The sequence below is a fragment of the Dendrobates tinctorius genome, unplaced genomic scaffold (assembly GCF_039654945.1).
Source record: "Dendrobates tinctorius isolate UK_male_01 unplaced genomic scaffold, ASM3965494v1 ptg000019l, whole genome shotgun sequence".
Classification (NCBI taxonomy): Eukaryota; Metazoa; Chordata; class Amphibia; order Anura; family Dendrobatidae; genus Dendrobates; species Dendrobates tinctorius.
The window spans coordinates 35,727,127-35,754,969 of NW_027361687.1; the positions used below are offsets into that span (position 1 = coordinate 35,727,127).

The 27,843-nt window shown below is 44.4% G+C and overlaps 1 protein-coding gene across 4 annotated transcripts in view; it reads right to left on the reverse strand.

Moving 5' to 3' along the window:
* Window positions 1–5,317: 5,317 nt before the first annotated feature.
* Window positions 5,318–27,843, reverse strand: part of LOC141082898 (NACHT, LRR and PYD domains-containing protein 3-like) — a 218,982-nt gene continuing 196,456 nt past the window's right edge. For all 4 annotated transcript variants that reach the window (XM_073566931.1, XM_073566932.1, XM_073566933.1 and 1 more), the window contains 2 exons: window positions 9,861–10,031; window positions 5,318–6,215 (listed from right to left, as the gene is read on the reverse strand). In XM_073566931.1, coding sequence (XP_073423032.1) covers window positions 6,128–6,215; window positions 9,861–10,031 — 259 coding nt within the window. In that variant the 3' untranslated portion in view covers window positions 5,318–6,127. The remainder of the gene's footprint in view (window positions 6,216–9,860; window positions 10,032–27,843) is intronic.

Genomic DNA, 27,843 nt, shown 5'->3' on the forward strand with positions numbered 1-27,843 from the left:
GGGTATATAGTCGAAACATTTTTTGCAAAAACTGTATAGCAAGCTGCTCCACCACGTCACGGTAACCCTTCACGGAGCAGTCCCTATCTAGTGTATTTAAAACCTGAACATGTGAACAGTGTCTAAATGAACAGGATACAGACAGGTGACCCCAGTATGGGCTCGTGGTGCAAGACAGCTCAATTATGTGCATGTCACACAAGAGAGGGGTGGGGTCTCCCAAACCATGCTGAGCAAGGAAAAAATGGATTAAAAACATATGTGACATGCACAAGTGTGAACAAGTCGGACAGACAGTGTTAACGCCACCCGCTGGCTGAAACACAACAAGGAAACACAAAATGACAAATTTGCAAAAATACTCTGCAGTAAAAAACATGATAGTAATCAGCAAGTGCTGGATAACAAATACAGGGTATTTAGTCGATATATTTTTTGCAAATACTGTATAGCAAGCTGCTCCACCACGTCACGGTAACCCTTCACGGAGCAGTCCCTATCTAATGTATTTAAAACCTGAACATGTGAACAGTGTTTAAATGAACAGGATACAGACAGGCGACCCCAGTATGGGGTCATGGTGCAAGACAGCTCATTTATGGGCATGTCACTCAAGAGAGGGGTGAGTCTCCCAAACCATGCTGAGCAAGGAAAAAACAGATTAAAAACCTATGTGACATGCACAAGTGTGAACAAGTCGGTCAGACAGTGTTCACGCCACCCGCTGGCTGAAACACAACAAGGAAACACAAAATGACAAATTTGCAAAAATACTCTGCAGTAAAAAATATGATAGTAATCAGCAAGTGCTGGATAACAAATACAGGGTATATAGTCAATAGGGTTACCGTGACGTGGTGTTCTGACGTGGTTTGGGAGACCCCACCCCTCTCTTGTGTGACATGCACATAAATGAGCTGTCTTGCACCACGAGCCCATACTGGGGTCGCCTGTCTGTATCCTGTTCATTTAGACACTGTTCACATGTTCAGGTTTTAAATACATTAGATAGGGACTGCTCCGTGAAGGGTTACCGTGCAGAGTATTTTTGCAAATTTGTCATTTTGTGTTTCCTTGTTGTGTTACACCCAGAACAACGCAGCTATGATAAAAAGGTGTCAAAATATGCAGAGCATCAAAGCTATGATGAAATGGTTTCAAAACATGAAGAGCATCGCAGCTATGATAAAAAGGTGATAAAGATCAGCTATAGTGTATTACATAGGAATTCACTATTGTGGTACTCTCAGGAATAGTAGGAATATAGCTTGGAGAGTGTCCCGTAAATAATAAAATCTAACCTTTATTGGATAAAAAAAATTGACACAAAAAATAATAACCACACATATATAAAGTGCTCAGTAAAAATGGTTTGGTCTCACCAGTATATTAGAAGCAGGTTTGCATCGGACCGGAGCGGGGTATATAGTCCAAATATGGATGGGGGGGTTTCCTTTCATTCCCTGTCGTGCTTCTGCATTGCTCCTGTCCTCACAAGGACAGTCCCCAAGTGTATGCTGCTATGGGTCACCCACCATTAATGTATAGATTAGATCTCCCTACGTGATTCCTCACCAATGGAGAGGATACATCAGGGAAGCTAAGACAAAATAGTTAGTGGGAAAAGAAAATTGATGATGGGACCCTGCAGTGGCAGGAGACCCTTTTCTCAGGTGTGACCATTTATGTCACCGCCCCTGTACATGTGGATGGTATAGTTTGGCCCAGCAGTCTGGGGTTCCCGTCTCCCGTCTTCTTCTCTCAAGGTCCCTCCTGGCTTTTATCCTCCTCCCCCCTACCCCTACAGGTGTTCCTCTTTTTCCAGTCTGATATAGTTGGCAGGGGCACGACAGGGAATGAAAGGAAATTTCCCCCCCTCACATTTGGACTGTATACACCCTGTTCCTGTCCGATGCGAACCTGCTACAATGAACTTCTAATATACTGGTGAGATCAAACCATTTTTTACTGAGCACTGATATGCACAAGCACTTTATATATGTACTAGCTGAAGAGCCCGGCGCTGCCAGGGCATAGTAACTAACTACGGTTAGTTATAACAAATTATAATTATTATATATATACATATATATATAAAGCTGAGTGTAGCGCCTGGCCCACTCCACATAGCCACATTCACTATAATATCCCACATCATCCTGTCAGCCAGAGCTACCGGACAACAACCCCTAATATCCCACATCGTCCCATCAGCCTGAGCCACCGGACTACTACCCCTAATATCCCACATCATCCCATCAGCCAGAGCCACCGGACAACTACCCCTAATATCCCACATCATTTCGTCAGCCAAAGCCACCGGACAACTACCACTAATATCCCACATCATCCCGTCAGCCTGAGATCAGAACCAGAGCTAAGTGGAACGGTCCTAACTTCCATACTGGGGATCCCTTTAAGACAGCCTGGGGTCAGAATCAGAGCACTGAGTGGATTTGCCCTGACTTGCATACCAATGATACCTTTAATAGAACCCTGGGGTCAGAATCAGAGCGGAGGGATTTGCCCTAACTTCCATACAGGAGATCCCTTTAAGAGAGGCCTGGCATCAGAACCAGAGTGCTTAGTGGAACGGTCCTAACTTCCATACCAGGGATCCCTTTAAGAGAGGCCTGGCGTCAGAACCAGAGCGCTAAGTGGATTTGCCGACTTCCATACCAATGATCCCGTTAATAGAAGCCTGGGCTGAGAATCAGAGCGCTGAGGTATTTATCATAACTTCCATACTGGAGATCCCTTTAAGAGAGGCCTGGGGTCGGTACCAAAGCGCAGAGTGGATTTGCCCTCACTTCCATACCGGGGATCCCTTTAAGAGGGGCCTTGGGTCAGAACCAGAGCGCTCAGTGGATTTGCCCTAACTTCCATACAGGAGATCCCTTTAAGAGAAACTGGGGTGACAACCACAGAGCTGAGTGGAACGGTTCTAACTTCCATACCGGAGATCCCTTTAAGAGAGGTCTGGGGTCAAAACGAAAGCGCTGGATGGATTAGCTCTGACCCCTTTAAGAGGGAAGATGTGCCTATATGATGGAGGATGTGTGATGTGTATATGGGCACAGGAGGGGGGGATTCATTTCTGTCACGTGCTTTGTGCTCCTTTTTGGGGGGCAGACAATCCTGGGAGCTTATGTTCCCAGGGATGCTAGATTTCTCCCACCATGTCAGTGTCTTCTAAGGTGTTGACAAGTGGGAAAACATGCTCATAGCAACCAATCACAGCTCAGCTTCCTTTAACCAGCTCTGGTGAAATGAGAGATGCTTAGTGATTGGTTGCAAGGAAAACTGTTGCTCATAGCAACCAATCACAGCTCAGCTTCTTTTGAACAGCTCTGTTGAAATGAAAGATGCTTCGTGATTGGTTGGTGATACACACACACACACACACACTCAGTTTTATATATAGAGTTGTGGTTACTATCCAATAAAGGTTATATTTTATTATTTATGGGAAACTCTCCAAGCTATATTCCTATGATAAAAAGGTGTCAAAACACGCAGAATATTGCAGCTATAATAAAAAGGTGTCAAAACACGCAGAATATCGCATCTATGATAAAAAGGCGTCAAAACACGCAGAATATCGCAGTTATGATAAAAAGGTGTCAAAACACGCAGAATATTGCAGCTATAATAAAAAGGTGTCAAAACACGCAGAATATCGCAGCTATGATAAAAAGGTGTCAAAACACGCAGAATATCGCATCTATGATAAAAAGGCGTCAAAACATGCAGAATATCGCAGTTATGATAAAAAGGTGTCAAAACACGCAGAATACCGCATCTATGATAAAAAGGTGATAAAACATGCAGAATATCGCAGCTATGATAAAAAGGTGCCAAAACACGCAGAATATTGCAGCTATAATAAAAAGGTGTCAAAACACGCAGAATATCGCAGCTATGATAAAAAGGTGCCAAAACACGCAGAATATCGCAGTTATGATGAAAAGGTGCCAAAACACGCAGAATATCGCAGTTATGATAAAAAGGTGTCAAAACACGCAGAATACCGCATCTATGATAAAAAGGTGATAAAACATGCAGAATATCGCAGCTATGATAAAAAGGTGCCAAAACACGCAGAATATTGCAGCTATAATAAAAAGGTGTCAAAACACGCAGAATATCGCAGCTATGATAAAAAGGTGCCAAAACACGCAGAATATCGCAGTTATGATGAAAAGGTGCCAAAACACACAGAATATCGCAGTTATGATAAAAAGGTGTCAAAACACGCAGAATACCGCATCTATGATAAAAAGGTGATAAAACATGCAGAATATCGCAGCTATGATAAAAAGGTGCCAAAACACGCAGAATATTGCAGCTATAATAAAAAGGTGTCAAAACACGCAGAATATCGCAGCTATGATAAAAAGGTGTCAAAACATGCAGAATATCGCATCTATGATAAAAAGGTGCCAAAACACGCAGAATATCGCAGTTATGATAAAAAGGTGTCAAAACACGCAGAATATCGCATCTATGATAAAAAGGTGTCAAAACACACAGAATACCGCATCTATGATAAAAAGGTGCCAAAACTCGCAGAATATCGCAGTTATGATAAAAAGGTGTCAAAACACGCAGAATACCGCATGTATGATAAAAAGGTGTCAAAACACGCAGAATACCGCATGTATGATAAAAAGGTGTCAAAACATGCAGAGCATCGCAGCTATCATGGAAAGATTTTATAAAATGTAGAGCATCGCAGCTATGAAGGAATGATGTCAAAACACGCAGCGCATCGCAGCTATTATGGAACAATGCAAATCATGCAGTGCAGAGATTCACAGCTATGATGGAAAGGTGTAAAAAATGCAAAACATCGGAGTTATGGAAAGATGCTATAAAGTGCAAAGCATCACAGGTTTCGGTGCAAGGGCTCTGTTGCTGCAGACCTATCGGCGTGGCCATTCTGACCCCTGTCCACCCTAGAAAGCTTGTGCATGGGCCTTGGAGCAATGGAAGAAGGCATCATGGTCTGATGACTAACACTTGCACCGTGTGGACGACTGGGAGTGTGTGGACTTACCTTGGGTAGAGGTGGCACCAGAACGTTCTATAGGAAGAAGACAAGACGGCGGAGGCAGTGTGATAGGTGGGTGAGGTTGTACCACTGGACACTGACCAGAGTCAGCAAAAAGCCTGAAACCTATAATACCAGATGACAGCACGGCGTGTCTCTATAATCCGCCTGCCCAGAGTTCTCGGCATGAGTATAGGAGCACAGATTGAACTTTTCTCTGCTCTTCTGGTTACCTCCATTGACCACAGAAAGAATAAAACAACGTTTCTACCACACAGGTCATGCTTCACGATACAGGTAAAAATAACAGAAAATTGGCATATTTAAATAAGTACACCTACGTAATAATCCATTATAGCAGAGGATAAGAGGAGAGCAGTGTCAGATGTCATCCTCCAGTCCATCCATAGCTGAGGTACGAAAAAAACATTGCAAAAAGAGGTAATAGTTATTGCCCCATCTTAGGGCGACACTGCGGAAGCTGAACAGCCAGCTGCGCTGCTCTCTTTCCATAACGTCCATAGAAGTACAGTCCGTCTCTGTTGCTCTATTTTGTAGTCATGTAATACTTCCAATCAATTCATCGGTACTTCACAGTTTTGTTTTTGAAAGAGCAATGGGCTGGCAGAGGGAGGGCTCTTCCTCTGTCAGCCGCTGAGATGCCGATGATCATGGAATTGGATAGACTAAAGTGTCGGAACCATGGGAAGCTCTGATCCAGCTTGGCTGACAGCGTTTACACATTACATCTGGCACCGACTTTACCTTGCAGCACCATAAAAGTTCTGGTGTATCAGACTTAAGCCCCTCAGTAACCACCCTAGGTAGGGCATGTCGGGGGTCACCAGGGCTGTAATATTGTGCACACGAGAAACCAGACCAGGTTTTGTTTTTTTTTTTATACATAGGAGGGGAATATTGTGTATCACCTTATGCTGCCAGATTATTATTATTATTTTAACCACCGGACTACTAAGGACAGGCAGTTTGGCTTCACATTTTTGGGGCAGTGAACCAGGAAAAAGTTGATAAGGTTGTCAGCTCTGATCACAGATAGAAATCTTTCTTGTTTCTTCAGTAAGATATCTTCATGTTGGGTTTGTAGTCTTCCAGTTTTCTTATTTCTTCCTCCTCCTCTTCAGAAAACTCATTGCTCCATATGCTAGAAGAGAAGCAGACCCCTCAGTATTAGTGACTGACTGCGACTTGTGGGAAATGGTCTTACACATCTCAGATTAGTCAGTGAAATGATGAATCTGTACAATCCGTATAAAATCTTTGGTTTTTCTAGATCTGTTGACATTGAGAAAGTTATTATTATCCTGAAGGTCACATAGACACTCATGATAGTTGCTGCCGATGTTAAAAAAAAAAAAAAGGCCAACTCTGAAAATAAGCCCTAGAATGATTTTTCAGGATTTTTGAGGATGTTAGGAATGTAAGCCTAACTCCAAACATAAGTCCTGGTTTCAAGAAAAAAGTAAATTTAAGTGAAGTCCAGGCAGCCATACATGCAAAAATATAGAATTAAGTGGTAATAGAAGGCAGAAGGACTGATAGACCCTTCACCAAGGAAAGCAGACAACCCCAAAGAGAATTGCATTTAAAAGACACCACTAGACCCAAAACAATAAAGGTTGGCAAGTGACGGGCTCTCATACACAGATTGGGTAGTCCCGCTAACGTCGCTCCATTCTCAAGCCAATTATATTAGAGCGTTGTGGCTCTACAGGGGGAGCCAATCGCTACACTTGCCTGCAGTGGAACATGGAAGAGAGCAGCTGGAACGCCAAGGGACCTGACGGCACGTAACCCGCCTATGACAGGAGTGACGCCAGCAGGACTGCCCAATCTGTGTGTTCGAGAGCCCCTGCTTTGCTTACCCTTTCTGTTTTGCGTCCCGTCTGGTCTTTTCAGTGTGATTCTTTTTGGAGTGTCTGCTTTTCTTGGTGAAGGATCTATTCACCATTTACAGTATAGTATGGAAACATGAGCAAGAAATAAACTTTACTGATGTTTTGATCCCCAGAAAACATGAGAAAAATAAGACATCCCCTTCAAATAAGCCCTAGAGCAAAGTTTAATAGAAGACGCTATTTCATTTGGGGGAAACAGGATAGTTGTGTCTGGGTTTTGCTTTCCTTTTTTTTTAACTCCTTGGTGACAACATACTTACTGCACTGTGCACACTGTATGTACGGAGTGGACCCGGGAGGTGAATCTGCTCTATACAACACGGGTGCTTGCTGTGGTATACAGTTGGCACCGCAAGATAACCGCTGGTTAGTTGGTCTCATTATGTGATTTCAATAAACGAACAGCCCCTCTGCCTCCAAGAATCCTACTCGCCTGTAGGAAGTGTGCTCCTGATGACTAAGGCTAAGTTCACACTTGCGGATGGCTTGTCTGTGGATGGCTTGTCTGTGGATGGCTTGTCTGTGGATGGCTGCTTACGTCCTCCCTTAAGCTCCGCCTACGCTCCGCCTACTTCTGCATGCGTCCTGCGTACCTATCTTTAACATTGGGCACGCAGGGACATGCGATGTATGCGGATGCGTCCGCAGGCGGCTTTTGACGTACCCACCGCCTGCATGGCAGCATGATGCGGAAGTAGGCGGAGCTTAAGGGAGGACATACGCAGCCGTGCACAGACCAGCCATACGCAAGTGTGAACTTAGCCTTAGAGTCAATTATTTTTTACTGCGATTCATTAGAAAACAGTATGTGGGACAAAAGTGGCTAATAACCGTTTTGCATGAAAATCAGGCTTCCTCTGTGCTTCAGAGTGGTGAGTGCCCCATTCTTCTATCCTTATGTACAAGTGGACTTTTTTTATCTGGTGATCACAGCCCATGCAATCTTGTTGCACTTCAGTCTATGAAGTCGTTTATGGTTACCACTTTGTTGTGTACAGTGTGAACAGTGATCATTGCCAGAACTCAGTTTTCTGTACAAATAAAATTAAAAATTGTTTTGTGAAAGTAGAGTATTTTTAATGAGGTAAAATGAAAAGTTGTGTATTTTTCTTTGCAATTTCACTTATTTTAGAAGATGAAATATCTCCTTTTTACTATTAGCAACAAAGAAGTTAAACTGAGGTTAGAGTTGGTGGAGTGGGAGCTCTAGGACAGGATTATAAATGGCGCTCCTAGTCAATCAGTGTGTCCGGTTACTTGTATAATTTCTATAATGCAAGTTATAATGTACATTACATCTGTTAAAAATCCCCGTTGTGTTCCCATGAGATGCGGATCCTCCCGGTCTCTAATCAGGTGCCATATACAATAGTGGTATAGTAATAATACCTGTACATATCTCCTATACCCGCACGTCTCCGTCCTGTACACGTCTCTTATACTCGCACGTCTCCGTACTGTACACGTCTCTTATACTCGCACGTCTCCGTCCTGTACACGTCTCTTATACTCACACGTCTCCGTCCTGTACACGTCTCTTATACTCCCACGTCTCCATCCTGTACACGTCTCTTATACTCGCACGTCTCTGTCCTGTACACGTCTCTTATACTCGCACGTCTCCGTCCTGTACACGTCTCTTATACTCACATGTCTCCATCCTGTACACGTCTCTTATACTCGCACGTCTCCGTCCTGTACACGTCTCTTATACTCGCATGTATCCATCCTGTACACGTCTCTTATACTCGCATGTCTCCATCCTGTACACGTCTCTTATACTCGCATGTCTCCATCCTGTACACATCTCTTATACTCACACATCTCCATCCTGTACACGTCTCTTATACTCGCACATCTCTGTCCTGTACACGTCTCTTATACTCGCACGTCTCCATCCTGTACACGTCTCTTATACTCTCATGTCTCCATCCTGTACACGTCTCTTATACTCGCACGTCTCCATCCTGTACACATCTCTTATACCCGCACATCTCCATCCTGTACACATCTCTCATACTCTCATGTCTCCATCCTGTACACGTCTCATACTCGCACGTATCTGTCCTGAACACATCTCTTATACTCGCACATCTCCATCCTGTACACGTCTCTTATACTCACACGTCTCCATCCTGTACACATCTCTTATACCCGCACGTCTCCATCCTGTACACATCTCTTATACCCGCACGTCTCCATCCTGTACACGTCTCTTATACCCGCACGTCTCCGTCCTGTACACGTCTCTTATACCCGCACATCTCCATCCTGTACACATCTCTCATACTCTCATGTCTCCATCCTGTACACGTCTCATACTCGCACGTATCTGTCCTGAACACATCTCTTATACCCACACGTCTCCATCCTGTACACGTCTCTTATACTCACACGTCTCCATCCTGTACACATCTCTTATACCCGCACGTCTCCATCCTGTACACGTCTCTTATACCCGCACGTCTCCATCCTGTACACGTCTCTTATACCCGCACGTCTCCGTCCTGTACACGTCTCTTATATTCGCACGTCTCCGTCCTGTACACGTCTCTTATACTCACACGTCTCTGTCCTGTACACATCTCTTATACTCGCACGTCTCCGTCCTGTACACGTCTCTTATACTCGCACGTCTCCGTCCTGTACACGTCTCTTATACTCACACGTCTCTGTCCTGTACACGTCTCTTATACTCATACATCTCTGTCCTGTACACGTCTCTTATACTCGCACGTCTCCGTCCTGTACACGTCTCTTATACTCACACGTCTCTGTCCTGTACACGTCTCTTATACTCGTACATCTCTGTCCTGTACATGTCTCTTATACTCATACGTCTCCATCCTGTACACGTCTCTTATACTTGCATACACGTCTCTTAATCTCACCGTAATTCCTTTATCCTGCATTCTGGACTGGACAGAGCCTCCATCAAGTCAGTGAAGTAAGGACCAGACAGACGGTTGTCAGACAGGACAAGTATCTTCAGAGACTGATTATTCTTTATTGCAGACGCCAGCTGGATGCAGGCCGTGTCGGGTAGATCATTACCTGCCAAACTGTAGGAATAGGTGAAGATAAAGATGACCAGATCAAAAATCGTATCCCGGCTGTCAGTAAAATCTATAAATACAATTCACTTCTTTTGTATACTGATGTCAAAAATAATGGGGTCCTTACCTATCAGGGAAAAAAGGTGTTTTCATAGAAGTAGAAGTATGAAATTATGATATAAATTTTCCTTAGGCTTCATTCACACAGGCATAATTTATATGGCTGCAAAAGACCCAGTCACCATGCGTTTCAAGTGAATCAACTTAGGTCATTCTAGAACCACGGGGTCACTGTAATATCTTCTGTCTCCCTGCACCAAGTCTCCATCCTCCACATTCTCTGATCTGGCTTCTACTGCCTCTGTTGCCCCAACCTGTCTACTTCACTACATCACCCTCGTCTGTGTGTGTGCTACTACAGCTCATTCTGTCCAAGGCTTTGATGATTCACCCTCCAGATTAGACGCAACACCAGGACTCTCTCTTTAAATTTACACCAACACATATCCGTAGGCTTTAATAGCCAAAATTTACAGAAATGTGCCTGACTTAGGTTTCCCGTCTCTGACTCCTTCAGGTTGTTATTTTTTTGGAACTAGAGTTAAATAGCCTGTAGTCCCTAAAAATTATACAGTCTTATAGAGGGACTTCGCCCCCCCCCCCCAAAAAAAAAAAAAAAAAAACTTCTTTAGTTGGACAGAAAAATGCTTTTACATATTTGGATGAGGGCTCCTCGGTGCACCTTGGTGTGGCCAAAGTTTCAGTTCACTATTCTGACTCCTGAATCAACAATGCCAAGCGCTTCCTCTTATCTTCTCTGACAGCGCTCACTGGCCCAGAGTGAGATCTGCATGAAATCAATCTTCGGTCCTGAACTGACACTGCAGGAGTTGAGCTGTTGTGCTCACACAGTGTCAGTGCGGGTGCACCCTCATACCTCTCTCCTGTATGCAGCGCCCACTCACTGCACATGAGATCAGGAGTAGAGAGTGGGTGCAACAGACAGAAGGATGGGAGCAAGCCACCATACCCGTGTTATCCATTCTGCTAATGATCTAATAACATCATCAGGGCCGGACTGGGACAAAAAAGCAGCCCTGCCACACAAACCCCACCAGCCCACAAACTATAACACTCCTCACCCCAATCAGTGAATTTTGCTTTAATTTGTTGTGCCCTTCACTCTCCTAAAAGGAGATATTTGAAGAACCACATGTGACTGGCGCCACGGTACGTATGATCGACCACAGCTGCATTTACATGGTGTTCTTCAGAGCTCCGATTTTCAGGATCATGAGGGTCCCAGCAGTCAGATCTCCAGCTATTGGAAAGTTATCCCCTATCCAGAGGAGAGGGGATTACTCGGGATAATCCATTTAAAGAGCTTTTCCAATATTTTATTTTTATTTGACCATAGTAATATCAAAAATACTAAACCAATATTGACCCTCCCAAAGTCCAATGTCGCCTCTTCAACAACAGGACAGGAGAAGTGCTACTGTGCAGTGTATATATACAGGGCAGGAGGAGTGGTACTGTGCAGTGTATATACAGGAGGAGTGGTACTATGCAGTGTATATATACAGGGCAGGAGGAGTGGCACTGTGCAGTGTATAGATACAAGACAGAAGGAGTGGCACTGTGCAGTGTATATATACAGGGCAGGAAGAGTGGTACTGTGCAGTGTATATATACAGGAGGACTGGTACTGTGCAGTGCATACAGGGCAGGCTCCAGGTTTTTGTGGGCCCCGGGTGAACGTCTCTGTTGGCCCCTTTAACACATACCCCAACTAATAATGCACAGTTACAGCAGAGATATATACAGTAGGTATACAATGCCAAAGATTTCACTTCATACATTACATGAGTGATATCTATTGTACATTCTACAATAGGTCATAAATCACACAGTATAGTCCTCCATACAGTATTATGGGCACCACATAGTCCTCCATACAGTATTATGGGCACCACATAGTCCTCCATACAGAATAACATGCCCCATATATTGCTCCATACAGTATTCTTGGCAGCACATAGCACTCCATACAGAATAACATGCCCCATATATTGCTCCATACAGTATAATGAGCCCCATATATTGCTCCATACAGAATAATAAGCCCCATATATTGCCCCACACAGTATTATGAGTACCACATAGTGCTCCATACAGTATAAGGAGCCCCATGTATTGCTCCAAACTGAATAATGAGCCCCATATAATACTCCATACAGTATAATGAGCCCCATATCTTGCTTCATACAAAATGGCCCCATATAATACCCCATACAGAAGATGATGGGCCTGATATAATGCTCCATACAGAAGATGATGGGCCCCATATAATGCTCCAAACTCCTAGCAAAATGGGCCCCGTATAATGCTCCATACCATATACGATGGGCCCCATATATTGCTCCAAACGTCAAACAGAGTGGGCCCCATATAATGCTCCATATATAATGGGCCCCATATGAGGCTCCATATATAATGGGCTCCATATGATGCTTCATATATAATGGGCCGCATATGATGCTCCATATATAATGGGCCCCATATTATGCTTCAGTATAATGGGCCCCATATGATGCTCCATATAATGTTCCAGTGTATGATTGGCCCCATTTGATGTTACAGTATATAATGGGCCCCATATTATGCTTCTATATAATGGGCACCATATTATGCTTCATTATAATGGGCCCCATATCATGCTCCATACATAATGTTCCCCATATGATGCTCTAGTGTATGATGGGTCCCATATATTGCTCAAAACATTTAAAAAACAAAAAAAAACCTGAAATCCCTCACCTTTCCTCATTGGCCGATGCTCTGCTCCGGACTCCTCAATGTCGGTGTCTTCCGGCTCTCTACACTGTGACTGTTCAGGTAGAGGATGCACAGATGTGACGTCACTGCACCCTCTGACCTGAAATGTCACAATCAGAAGACGTCGCAGCAGAGGAGCGGGAAGAGGTAAGTATCACAAGTTCCGGGGCCCTGAGCAAGCGGGGGATGGGTGGACTCTTTATTAGCCCATCTAGCAACATTTTAGTTCCACAACAGAGAAAGGGTATGTTATGGACCTGAAACATTGCCACATGGGCCAATAAAGAGTCCGCCACTTTTTTCACAACTTATCAGAGAGATATATAAATATATATATACTCGTGTGTATATATATATATATATATATACAGTCATGGCCAAAAGTATTGACACCCCTGAAATTCTGTCAGATAATATTCAGTTTCTTCCTGAAAATGATTGCAAACACAAATTCTTTGGTATTATTATCTTCATTTAATTTGTCTTAAATGAAAAAAACAGAAAAGAGAATGAAGCAAAAAGCAAAACATTGATCATTTCACACAAAACTCCAAAAATGGGCCGGACAAAAGTATTGGCACCCTCAGCCTAATACTTGGTTGCACAACCTTTAGCCAAAATAACTGCGACCAACCGCTTCTGGTAACCATCAATGAGTTTCTTACAATGCTCTGCTGGAATTTTAGACCATTCTTCTTTGGCAAACTACTCCAGGTCCCTGATATTTGAAGGGTGCCTTCTCCAAAGTGCCATTTTTAGATCTCTCCACAGGTGTTCTATGGGATTCAGGTCTGGACTCATTGCTGGCCACCTTAGAAGTCTCCAGTGCTTTCTCTCAAACCATTTTCTAGTGCTTTTTGAAGTGTGTTTTGGGTTATTGTCCTGCTGGAAGACCCATGACCTCTGAGGTAGACCCAGCTTTCTCACACTGGGCCCTAAATTATGCTGCAAAATTTGTTGGTAGTCTTCTGACTTCATAATGCCATGCACATGGTCAAGCAGTCCAGTGCCAGAGGCAGCAAAGCAACCCCAAAACATCAGGGAACCTCCGCCATGTTTGACTGTAGGGACCGTGTACTTTTCTTTGAATGCCTCTTTTTTCTCCTGTAAACTCTATGTTGATGCTTTTGCCCTAAAAGCTCTACTTTTGTCTCATCTGACCAAAGAACATTCTTCCAAAATGTTTTAGGCTTTTTCAGGTAAGTTTTGGCAAACTCCAGCCTGGCTTTTTTAGGTCTCGGGGTAAGAAGTGGAGTCTTCCTGGGTCTCCTACCATACAGTCCCTTTTCATTCAGATGCCGACGGATAGTACGGGTTGACACCGTTGTACCCTCGGACTGCAGGGCAGCTTGAACTTGTTTGGATGTTAGTGGAGGTTCTTTATCCAACATCCGCACAATCTTGCGTTGAAATCTCTTGTCAATTTTTCTTTTCCGTCCACATCTAGGGAGGTTAGCCACAGTGCCATGGGCTTTAAACTTCTTGATGACACTGCGCACGGTAGACACAGGAACATTCAGGTCTTTGGAGATGGACTTGTAGCCTTGAGATTGCTCATGCTTCCTCACAATTTGGTTTCTCAAGTCCTCAGACAGTTCTTTGGTCTTCTTTCTTTTCTCCATGCTCAATGTGGTACACACAAGGACACAGGACAGAGGTTGAGTCAACTTTAATCCATGTCAACTGGCTGCAAGTGTGATTTAGTTATTGCCAACACCTGTTAGGTGCCACAGGTAAGTTACAGGTGCTGTTAATTACACAAATTAGAGAAGCATCACATGATTTTTCGAACAGTGCCAATACTTTTGTCCACCCTCTTTTTTATGTTTGGTGTGGAATTATATCCAATTTGGCTTTAGGACAATTCTTTTTGTGTTTTTTCATTTAAGACAAATTAAATGAAGATAATAATACCAAAGAATTTGTGTTTGCAATCATTTTCAGGAAGAAACTGAGTATTATCTGACAGAATTGCAGGGGTGTCAATACTTTTGACCATGACTGTATATATATACATATACACACACACACACACACACATTTAATAAGACCAGATACTGAGAATTAGAGAATTACACCATGTATACAGAAGGAGTGTACACAGCATACATGGCTCCACAATATATACTGTGGTAAGGAATGTAGAGTGGAGCTATGTATATAGTGTAGAGATGGGCCAGTGTATATAGTGTGGATTCTACACTATATACGGTACTCTAAACACAGCAACATACTATAAAAACATCTGTACATTTTTTAGAATCATAGAATCATAGAATCGTAGAGTTGGAAGGGACCTCCTGGGCCATCTGGTCCAACCCCCTGCTCAAAGCAGGATTCGCTAAATCATCCCAGTCAGATGTCTGTCCAGCCTCTGTTTGAAGACTTCCATTGAAGGAGAACTCACCACTTCTCGTGGCAGCTTGTTCCACTCATTGGTCACTCTAACTGTCAAAAAGTTTTTTCTAATATCTAATCTGTGTCTCCTCCCTTTCAGTTTCATCCCATTGCTTCTAGTCTTTCCTTGTGCAAATAAGAATAAAGTTGATCCTTCTACAATGTGACAGTCCTTTAGATATTTGTAGACAGCTATTAAGTCTCCTCTCAGTCTTCTCTTTTGCAAACTAAACAATCCCAAATCCTGCAACCTTTCCTCATTAGACAGGGTTTGCAGACCGGTCACCATTCTGGTCGCTCTTTTCTGAACTTGCTCCAGTTTGTTGATGTCTTTTTTAAAATGTGGTGCCCAAAACTGGACACAATATTCCAGATGAGGTCTGACCAAAGAGGAGTAGAGGGAAATAATGACTTCACGTGATCTAGACTGTATGCTTCTGTTAATACATCCTAGGATTGCATTTGTCTTTTTTGCTGCTGCATCACACTGTTGACTCATATTCAGTCTGTGATCTATTAGTATATCCAAGTCTTTTTCACATGTGCTGTTGTTTAGGCCTATTCCTCCCATTCTGTATATGCTTTTTTTCATTTTTATTGCCCAGATGTAGTACTTTGCATTTTTCCCTGTTAAAACCATTCTGTTACTTGCTGCCAACTTCTCCAGTTTATTTATATCTTTTTGAATCCTCTCTCTCATCTCTAGTATTAGCTATCCCTCCTAGCTTTGTGTCATCAGCAAATTTAATCAGTTTACCCTCAATTCCTTCATCTAAATCATTGATAAAGATGTTGAACAATACAGGGCCCAGGACAGAGCCCTGTGGTACCCCACTTGAGATTCTTCCAACTGGATGTGCAGCCATTTACGACCACTCTTTGGGTCCGATCACTAACCCAGTTATGAATCCACCTAACAGTTGCCTTGTCCATTCCATACTTAGTCATTTTTTCAATAAGGATTGTATGAGATACTTTGTTAAATGCTTTGCTGAAGTCAAGACATACTATATTTACAGCATTTCCTTGATCCACCCAATCAGTGATTCCGTCATAGAAGGAAATTAAGTTAGTCTGACATGACTTATTAGTTACAAACCCATGCTGACTCTGTTTAATCACTTCATTCTTATCCAGGTACTGACATACATGTTGTTTAATAATTTGTTCAAAGATCTTTCCTGGTATAGAAGTCAGACTCACCGGCCTATAGTTGCCTGGGTCCACCTTCTTCCCCTTTTTGAAGATAGGAACAACATTTGCTCTTCTCCTGTCTTCTGGGACTTCTCCTGTTCTCCAAGAATTTTCAAAGATTATGGAGAGGGGTTCAAAAATTTCTTCTGCTATCTCCTTCAGTACTCTGGGGTGTAATTCATCTGGACCTGGAGACTTGAATTCATTTAGGTTAGCTAAGTGTTTCCTCACTATCTTTCTGTTTATAGATATCCTGGATTCTTCTATTCCCTTAATAGGACAATGAAGAACAGTTGGTGTTACATTTCCTTTCTGAGAGAAAACAGATGCAAAATAGGAATTTAAAAGTTCGCCCTTCTCAACACCCTGTCTTACCATTTCATCATTTTCATCCTGTAAAAATCCTATAGCATCTTTGACTTTTCTTTTACTTTTGACATATCCCCAAAATCCTTTATTATTGCTTTTGACATCTCTTGCAAGCCTCAATTCAATGTCAGCTTTAGATAATCTGATTTGAGCCCTGCAGGTTCTGCAGACAGCATTATATTCTTCTTTAGATATGCCTCCCTCTTTTAATTTTATAAACATTTTTTTCTTCCTTTTTAGCATGTGCTTAAGTTCTGTGTTCATCCATCCTGGCTTCCTTAAATGCTTCCTGTTCTTCCTTCTTTTCGGAATTGTTAACAATTGTGCTTTGAGAATTTCATTTTTCAAGATTTCCCATCCTTCCTGGACATGTTTGTCTTTAAGGATATCCAGCCATTGGATTCCTCCAATTCTCTTTCTGAATCCCTTAAAATCTGCCTTTCTGAAATCTAACCATGACGTCTGAGTCTTCACAGGTCTTCCTCCTCTAGTTATCCAAAATTCTAAAATAGCATGGTCGCTACCTCCTAGGGTCCCAGCCACTCTTACCTCCTCAACCATTTCCTCCCTGTTTATAAGGATTAGATCCAAGGTAGCAGTTCCCCTTGTTTTCTCCCCTACCTTTTGGAAGATAAAGTTGTCAGCAAGAGTGGATAAGAATTTCCTTGACATGTTAGTTTTGCCTGAGAGAGATTCCCAACAAATGTCTGGATAGTTGAAATCTCCCATGACAACTATGTCATATTTTTTGGAGCACTTGGCCATTTGATGCATAAAGAGTTCATCCATATCTTCAGCTTGCACAGGCGGCCTGTAGTATATGCCTACAATGGTGTCCTTTCCATTGTTCTGTCCTTGTATTCTTACCCAAACAGTTTCCAGAGAACTCCCAGTCTCTGAAGCTTCAATCTCTGTGCAGATATACGCGTTTCTAACATACAATGCGACACCTCCTCCTCATTTATCAAGTCTGTTTCTTGCAAATAAGTTGTATCCTTCTAGTCTTGTATTCCAGTCATGTGTATTGTCCCACCAAGTTTCAGTGATTCCAGTGACATCATATTTCTTTTCCTGTGTTAGTAGTTCCAATTCTCCTTGTTTGTTGCCCATGCTTTGTGCATTAGTATAGAAACATTTTAGTTTGTGATTGGTTTCTCTTTCTCCAATATTTTTATTAATTAGATTCTTTTGTCTTTGTTCTTCCTTTCCACTTCTAATAGCAGAGTTCTCAATAGCATTTGTCAGGTGTATGGCTTTTTCTCGTCTTTTGCTTCCCTTCCCACGTTGTTCTAGTTTAAAGCTCTCCTTACAAGTGTAGCAAGGCGACTTCCAAATACATGTTTTCCAGTCTTCGTAAGGTGCACCCCATCTCTAGCAAGTAGTCCATCGTAAAGGTAATTCACTCCGTGATCCATAAATCCAAATAGTTGCTGACGGCACCATCGACGTAGCCAGTTGTTCACCTGCAGAATCTTATTCCACCTCCTTGTTCCATGGCCATCCACTGGGAGGATGGAAGAGAAGACCACCTGCGCTCCCAGTTCTTTCACTTTCTTGCCTAAATCTTCAAAGTCTCTGCAGATGGTTTCCAGGTCGTTTCTTGCGGTGTCATTTGTCCCCACATGTAGTAGCAGGAATGGGTAGTCATCTGTAGGTCTGAAGAGTCCTGATATCCTGTCAGACACATCTTTAATTTTTGCACCTGGAAGACAGCACATTTCTCTTGAAGTTATATCCGGTCTGCAGATAGCGGCCTCTGTTCCTCTCAACAGGGAATCCCCCATGACCACCACTCTCCTTTTCTTCTTCACAACATTTTTCTTTCTCCATCCAGGAGGACTCTGAAGGCGTACAAGGTTGCTGTTTGTGGGCAAAGTCTTATCCTGATGTATTTCTTCATCGTTTTCCTGCGTGAGAGCCTGGTACTGGTTCCTGAGAAGTATGGGTGCTGACTGCCTCCTGATCCTCCTGCTTCTCTGGGTCACATGTCTCCATTCCTCTGTTTCTTCAGGTGCACTTCGAATTTCTTCTCTTTCTGTAACATGAAGAGATAATTCTGCTCTTCACCTTCCTTAATGATCTGCAACGTAGCTAACCTCTCTTCGAGATTTTGCAACTTTTCCTCCAACAGGGACACAAGCTTGCATTTGTGGCATGTGAAGTTTGGCTTTTCCACTGGTGAGTCTGTGAACATGTAGCAAGAAATGCAGCTCACCAAATGGCTCCTGGCCTCTTCCATATTGAGATTTCTTAAAAACGATGAAAGATGAGCCAAAATTCGGTTTTCCGATTTCCTCTTTTCAGCTGCAACGGCCAAAACCCAGTGATCGTTGAGCTCGCGGAGACTCTTCACTTATCCCAGAAGACACTGGGAATATGCAAATGATCTCCTCAAGACTTTTCCCCTGGTTTTTATAATATTTTATATACGATGTGTATATATATATATATATATATATATATATACACACAGTATATTTATTTATATACACACGGTCAAAATTGTTGGTACCCCTTGTTTAATAACAGAAAAACTCACAATGGTCACAGAAATAACTTGAATCTGACAAAAGTAATAATAAATCAAAAATCTATGAAAATGAACAAATGAAAGTCAGACATTGCTTTTCAGCCATGCTTCCACAGAAATAAAAAAAATTAAAACTCATGAAATTGGCCTGGACAGAAATGATGGTACCCTTAACGTAATATTTTGTTGCACAACCTTTTGAAACAATCACTGCAATCAAACGATTCCTGTAACTGTCAGGCTATGTGCACACGTGCAGAAATGCTGCGGTGACTATATCTCTATTTTTTAGTTTTATTCTATTTTTTACAGGATTATTGTACCCAGGGCCTGGAGGACAGTCTCCTCTCCTCCAGGCTCTGGGTACCATCCGCACATGATCCGCTTACTTTGCGCATGGTGGGTGCGGAATCAACGTGATTCCACAAAAAGAATGAGCCTGCTGCGTATTTTTCGCTATGCGATTCCGCAGCGGAAAAATCTGCAGCATTAGCACAGCATTGCAGAATCCCATAAGATTGCATGGGATGCATTTTCGAGGCGATTCCGCAGCGGAAAAACACCGCAAAAACGCAAAAAAAAGGCAACCTGTGCACACAGCCTGAATGAGACTTCTGCACCTCTCGACAGGTATTTTGGCCCACTCCTCATGAGCAAACTGCTCCAGTTGTCTCGTGTTTGAAGCTTGCCTTTTCCAGATGGCATGTTTCAGCTCTTTCCAAAGATGCTCAATAGGATTTAGGTCAGTGCTCCTAGAAGGCCACTTCAGAATAGTCCAGTGTTTTTCTCTTAGTCATTCTTGGGTGTTTTTAGCTGTGTTTTGGGTCATTATCCTGTTGCAAGACCCATGATCTGCGACTGAGACCAAGCTTTCTAACACTGAGCAGCACGTTTCTCTCTAGAAACCCTTGGAAGTCTTGAGATTTCACTGTACTCTACACAGATTTTAGACACCCTCCATTCTTCAAGTAGGGACAGTGTTTTGATATGCTTCATTTTTCAATCTGTGAACATATAGCTGATGTGCCTTGCCAAAAAGCTCCATTTTTGTCTCATCTGTCCATAGGACATTCTCCCAGAGACTTTGTGGCTTGTCAACATGTAGTTTGGCAAATTCCAGTCTGGCATTTTTATGATTTTTTTTCAACAATGGTGTCCTCCTTGGTCGTCTATCATGAAGTCCACTTTGGCTCATACAATGACGGGCGGTGCGATCTGACACTGATGTTCCTTGAGCTTAAAATTCACCTTTTATCGGTTCAGAAATTTTTTTGGGCTCTTTTGTTACCGTTCATATTATCCGTCTCTTTGATTTGTCATCAATTTTCCTCCTGCGGCCACGTCCAGGGAGGTTGGCTACAGTCCCAAGGAGCTTAAATTTTTGAATAATATGTGCAACAGTAGTCACATGAACATCAAGCTGCTTGGAGATGGTCTTATAACTTTTACCTATAACATGTTTGTCTATAATTTTCTTTCTAGTCTCCTGAGACAACTCTTTCCTTCGCTTCTTCTGGTCCATGTTGAGTGTGATACACACCATGTCACCAAACCAAACAGCACAGTGAGTATCTGTAGCCCCCTATACAGGCCACTCACTGATTCCAAGATTGTAGACACCTGTGATGCTAATTAGTGGACACACCTTGATATAACATGTCCCTTTTGTCACATTATTTTCAGGGGTACCATCATTTCTGTCCAGGCCTATTTCATGAGTTTTATTTTTTTTAATTCTGTGGAAGCATGGCTGAAAAGCAATGTCTGACTTTCATTTGTTCATTTTCATAGATTTTTTATTTATTTTTACTTTTGTCAGATTCAAGTTATTTCTGTGACCATTGTGGGTTTTTCTGTCATTAAACGAGGGGTACCAACAATTTTGACCACGTGTGTATAATATATACTGTATTATGTTGCATACATCATATAGGTGACTGCTGTATATACATTATATACTGTAGGTGATACTGTGACTGGGGTGTATAGTCGCAGTATCACCTATGTAACATATATACAGCAGTATCACCCATATACATTGTATTTATAAGGCCGGCTTCACACTAACGTGTGTGATGTGAGAAACTCGCACGAGTCTCTTGCATCAACACCCGACACTGCTGCCGGCACTCGGACCGGAGCGTGCTGCTGCATGTATTTCTATGCAGCTTCGATCCGAGTACCGGGTGTTGATGCGGAAGACTTGTGCGAGTTTCTCGCATCACACACGCTAGTGTGAAACCTGTGAAGCCTAAGTCACAGTATCCCCTATATAATGTATATAGACTGCTGTATATACATTATATATTTGATACTGTGATTATACAATGATTTAGCAGCCAGTATCACCTGTATATATTGTATATGCAACAACAGTCTATATACAGTATACAGGTGATACTGCATGTGCTGTACATACATAAAACCAAGTTTCCACATTGGGATTCACCCAGGTCCCGGAGATGGCGGAGGATGAACAGCTGAGGTGCGTCCATCGTCGGGCATGCACAGGAGCGGGTCCCTGGCTCGGACGGTGAATAGAGCAGGAAACAAAAAAAGTGGGATATACAGCACTGGGGGGTCAGGCATCGCCGGGGAGGCAAATAGATCACCGGGTGGGGCTCATAGATCACCGGGGGGACACAGATCACTAGGGGGTGGCATGAAGAACATGGGGGGAGGTACAGAGATCACAGGGAGGTACATAGTTGGGGGGCACAGAGATCACCGGGGGGTGGCATGAAGATCACGGGGGGGGGGTACAGAGATCACAGAAGGGAGCACAAAGATCACAGGGGGAACATAGCTGGGGGGCACAGAGATCACTGGGGGGGCACAGAAATCACAGGAGGGCACATAGCTGAGGGGCACATAGATCACATAGGAGCACAAATATAACAGGGGGTACATAGCAGGGGGGTACAGGGATCACATGGGGGCACATAGATCACAGGGGCAGAAAGCTGGGAGCCACAGAGATCACAGGGGGGGCACAGATCACAGGGGGCATGTAGCTGGAGGCACAGAGATTATATTGGGGTACATAGTTGAGGGAGCAGATAGCTGAGGGGCACAGATCACCAGCAGAAAGTCACAGAAATTACCAGCAGACAGGCACTGAGCTGCCAGCACAGAGATCGCTCTGGATTCTCTGGCACTGCAGCAGCTCCTCTTCCGGGACAGGAGGAAGGGAGAGCATTGGGCGCTAACCCCTCCCACCCTGATAACGTCATCATTCATGTGCAGGCAGCGTTTGGTAATGAACGCTGCGTGCACTTTGGGGTTAAACGGCCGGCAGCTGGCAGGGCTGCAGCCGGAGCATTGCGGACTCCGAGTACCTGGATGTACCTCACCCCTGTTTTAAAGGGGCGGCGACGGCGGTGGCCCACTTTGTATTACAGGGCCGCCAGCCCATCGAGCATCTGCCCAGCTGGGCAGATACGCAATCCAGGCCTGAACATCATCCACAGTCTAAATTGCCCATCTCCAACCTGTGGAGACACATTGCTCCCCCATGTTAATTAGCCAGACGTTATAGGCTTCTGGTCATCCTTCACTTATGGGGAGCTGTCCACAACATGTCTTTAAGCACAGTCACGAATATAAGAGGTCAAAAACATTCTATCATCCAGTTTCCTCAGCGCATATTCCATGAAATCCGTACAAAAATAAACTCCACATGTAATTAAAGAGTAACAACTGGTATCCATTGGGTCCGCACATGGCTTCCTCCGCATTCCGTAGTTCCTGGATTAAATCCCATTCAATCTGTTGAAGCTGGCACATCTCCTGTAGTTTCCGTTTCTTGTTTGTGTCATATATCCACTCTGGTCTTCTTCCTAAGGCCGAGTTGGCGGGGTTGGACGTAGTAGCATCCGAATGCCTCATCTGCATGCCTTATCAATGGTCTGCTGGGTCTGTCTGTATGCCTCCCTGGTTGTAGAGCCCTGGATGGCATGTGATAACACCAGCCCCAGTAGCTCCCCTGGTTCCGGGCTGAGTAGTATCCCACTGTGTAACGAATGGAAGCGGAGGCAGAGATGGTGAAGTTCACATTCGTTTTTTATTTTTAAAGTGGAACCTCGGGACCACGGTTCGGGGGGCTCTGAAGGGGGCGTAATTAGTGAGCCCCGGGTACCCGTAGTAAAGTCCCTCAGACAGTACCAGAATGGAATACTCAGGGGACACAGGTGCTACCTCCAGTTAGACCCCGGACACGTGGCAGCTGTCCCAGCAGGACCAAAAGGGATAATAGAAATAGCAGCAGAATCCATAGTCAGACGGGTCCTGGATCCGGGTAGATGGAAGATAGCTGGCTCCAGTAACCTTGACACAGTCCTCGGACTCGGATGGCTGTTGGCGGAACGGGATGGCTTTCGCCCAGATGGTTGCAGGTATGACCAGGGTAAGGATACTTTCACATTAGCGTCGGCCGACGTACGTCGCAATGCGTCGTTTTGGCGAAAAAACGCATCCTGCAAAGTTGCCCGCAGGATGCGTTTTTTCTCCATAGACTTGCATCGTGTTTTGGCAGCTGCGATGCACACAAAAACGTTACATGTAACTTTTTTTGTGCGTCGTGTCCGCCATTTTCGACCGCGCATGCGCGTCCGAAACTCCGCCCCCTCCTCCCTGGACATTACAATGGGGCAGCGGATGCATTGAAAAACTGCATCCGCTGCCCCCGTTGTGCAAAACTTTCACAACGTGCGACGGTACGTCGGGACGACGCAGTGCGACGTCCGTCGGCCGACACTAGTGTGAAAGTAGCACGAGGTGAGTGCCCTGGACGGGGGGCAGAAGCAGACCGGGGCGCAGAGCCAGGACAGGAACTGGGTGTAACGGTATCCCCTTCTTTACGCCCCCTCTTTTTCAAACCTGCATAAAATCTTTTAAGAAGAAGAGCCTGGATGTTCGCCTTAGGCTCCCAAGATCTCTCCTCAGGACCAAAGCCCTTCCAGTCCACCAGGTAATAGGTCTTACCCCTTACTTTCTTAACAGCCAGGATATGTTTTACCTCAAAAACATCATCCTCCGAGACAGGTTCAGGAATTGTACCCGGATCCTTAAAGAAGGAGCTCAACACTACTGGTTTGAGGAGAGAAACATGAAAAGAGTTAGGCACACGTAAAGAAGTGGGCAACTTCAGTTTGTAAGAGACTGGATTGATTTGTTTCAAGATTTCAAATGGTCCAATGAACCGGGGACCCAATTTGTAGGATGGCAACTTCAGACGGATATACTTGGAGGAGAGCCATACCTTGTCTCCGGGGCGAAAGGCTGGCGCGTCCAGACGTCTATTGTCCGCATGCTTTTTCATACGCTGGGAGGCTTTCTCCAGAGCAGTTTTGGTGTCCCTCCAAACCTTAGAAAAATTTTGAGAAAAAGTATCGGCTGCCGAAACGCCAGATGATCCGGAGATGGGAAGAGGTATTCCAGGTTGCAGTTCAAAGACAATCTGAAAGGGAGATTTTCCAGAGGATTCACTTACTTGTTGTAGGAAAATTCTGCCCAGGACAGTAAGTCTATCCAGTCGTCATGATGTGTGTTGACAAAGTGACGCAGGAATCCAGCCAGGATCTGATTAGTCCTCTCCACTTGTTCATTGGATTGGGGATGTTACGCTGAGGAAATATCCAGCTAAATTCTTACCAGTTTATAAACTGCTCTCCAAAATTTTGAGGTGAACTGGACTTCTCTGTCAGACACGATGTGGAGAGGGAAACCATGGAGACGGAAAATGTGTCGGATGAAGTGATCCGCCAGTTCAGGAGTAGTAGGAAGACCAGGTAGCGGAATGAAGTGAGCCATCTTAGAAAAACGATCCACCACTACCCACACCACAGAACAGCCAGATGAGATAGGAAGATCTGTGATGAAGTCCATTGCGATGTGCTGCCAGGGAGCGGACATAATTGGAAGAGGCTGAAGCCTACCTGCAGGTAGGTGTTTGGCCGTCTTGTTGCGGGCACAGGAAGGACAGGCTCCGACGTACTCCTGGATAGCCTTAGCCATAGAAGGCCACCAATAGTAACGGGTGATGAGCTGCAGAGTCTTCCTTAGACCGGCGTGACCTGCCAACTTGGAAGAATGACCCCACCGAAGGACACGACTACGTTCAGAAACAGACATGAGAGTCTTCCCAGGGGGAAGTCGAGCAAGATCAGCAGAAGCAACAGCGACTAACCTTGAGGGTTCAATGATGTGCTGGGGTTCCTCCTCTTGATCAGGAGGAAAGAAGGCTCTGGATAGTGCATCTGCTTTGACATTTTTGTCAGCTGGACAAAAATGAAGAACAAAATTAAGGTTTTTGTGATCGGTGTATATGACTACCTGATGAAGAGCACCCTCCAGAAGATGCCTCTACTCCTGCAGAGCCAATTTGATAGCCAGCAACTCCCGGTTACCAACAGAATAATTCCTCTCAGCGGAAGAAAAAACCTTGGAAAAAAAACCACATGAGTTCATTCTACCAGTGGACGATTTCTGGGTAAGAACTGCTCCTGCATCTGTGGAGGAGGCATCGACCTCAAGAAAAAATTGTTCATTAGAGTTAGGACGATGGAGGACAGGTGCGACTGCAAAGGCCTTTTTGAGAGAAACGAAAGCCTCCACTGCCTCAGGAGGCCAATCCTTTGGATTTGTACCTTTCCGGGTAAGAGCTGAGATGGGTGCCACTCTGGTGGAAAAGTTAGGAATGAATTGTCTGTAGTAGTTGGCGAAGCCCAGGAATCGCTGTATGGCCTTCAGCCCAGACGGACGAGGCCACCTGAGTACAGCCGATAACTTCTCAGGGTCCGTTTTAAATCCTGTGGAGGAAACAATGTAACCGAGGAAAGGCAAAGAGGATTCTCTGAGCATCTGTAAGACCAGGCGTACTTGCCTCTGGTGCGAGGCCAAGTCAGTTGAAAAAATCAGAATGTCGTCCAGGTAGACAACAACACAAGTATAGAGCAGATCCCTGAAAATGTCATTGACGAACTGCTGGAAAACAGCGGGTGCATTGCTTAGGCCGAACGGCATTACCAGGTACTCGTAGTGACCGTCACGGGTGTTGAAGGCGGTTTTCTATTCATCTCCTTCCCAGATTTGGATCAAATTGTAGGCACCTCTGAGATCCAACTTGGTAAAGATTTTGGACCGAACGATCGAACAGTTCTGAAATGAAAGGCAAAGGGTACCTGTTTTTTACCGTGATCTGGTTTAGTCCCCGGTAATCATTGCAGGGCCGCAAGGATCCGTCCTTTTTCTTCACGAAGAAGAATCCTGCTCCTGACGGAGACGATGATTTTCGGATAAACCCTCTGGACAAATTTTCCTGGATGTAGTCCGACATGGTCTGAGTCTCTGCTTGGGAAAGAGGATAAACTCTCCCACGGAGAGGAGATGTTCCAGGAAGAAGATCAATTGGACAGTCATACAACCTGTGGGGAGGGAGTTTCTCAGCCTCTTTTTTCCCGAAGACATCCGAGAAAGACCAGTAAGAGGATGGTAACCCAGGCAGGGTAGCAGGTTGGACTGGGGGTGAAACTGGTTCAATCCAGGTTAAGCACTGGTCTGTGCAGGAATTTCTCCAACGCAGGATCTCGCCTGTTCTCCTGGTTCGTGTCTCTGGAACCAGGGCAAACCTAAAAGCAAGGGGTGAGACAAACCAGTGTACACATAAAAATGAATTCTTTCAGTATGCATTAGACCTACCCGGAGTTCCACTGGCTCAGTCTGGAAATGGACAGGTTCGGTCAGTGGCTTGCCATCGACAGCGGTCACCCGCAATGGAATGCAAAGAGACTGGACTGGTAAGCGGTAATGATCCACCAGCGTCTGCTGGATAAAATTCCCGGCGGCTCTGGAATCCAACAGACAAAGTTCCGAAAATTTTATTTCTCTGTAGGACATGGAGACCGAGATCTGCAATGAAGGAGAGGAATATTCTCTACCTAGGGTGGCCTCTCCTACCAATCCTAGGCACTGGAGTTTCCCGACTTCTTAGGGCAAGAGAGGATCAGATGTTCAGAACTACCACAATAGAGACAACTTCCTTCCTTGCGACACGCCTCCTGGCTGCGGCTGGCAAAACTTACTCTGTCAGCCTCCATAGCTTCGGGAGAAGAAGGTGAGGTAGCCATTTTGGAAGAACTAGAGTCCAGGTGGTAGAACCTCTTGCCTTGCTTGATCTCCATGGAACGCTCTTGAAAACGCAGGTCAATCCGGGTCGCCAAGGAAATCAGGTCATCCAAGGTGGTAGGCCTGTCCCGTCCCGCCAGCTCATCCTTAATTTTTCCAGATAGGCCCTCCCAGAAGGTAGCCAGCAAGGCCTCATTGTTCTAGGATAATTCAGACGAGAGGGTGCGGAACTGAACCGCATACTGAGCCACCGTGAGGGTTCCTTGGCGTAAGCGAAGCAGGGCAGAAGCGGTCGACGTGACCTGGCCAGGTTCATCGAAGGTCCTGGGAAAAGTCTCTAGGAAAGATTGAAGATCATTAACCAGC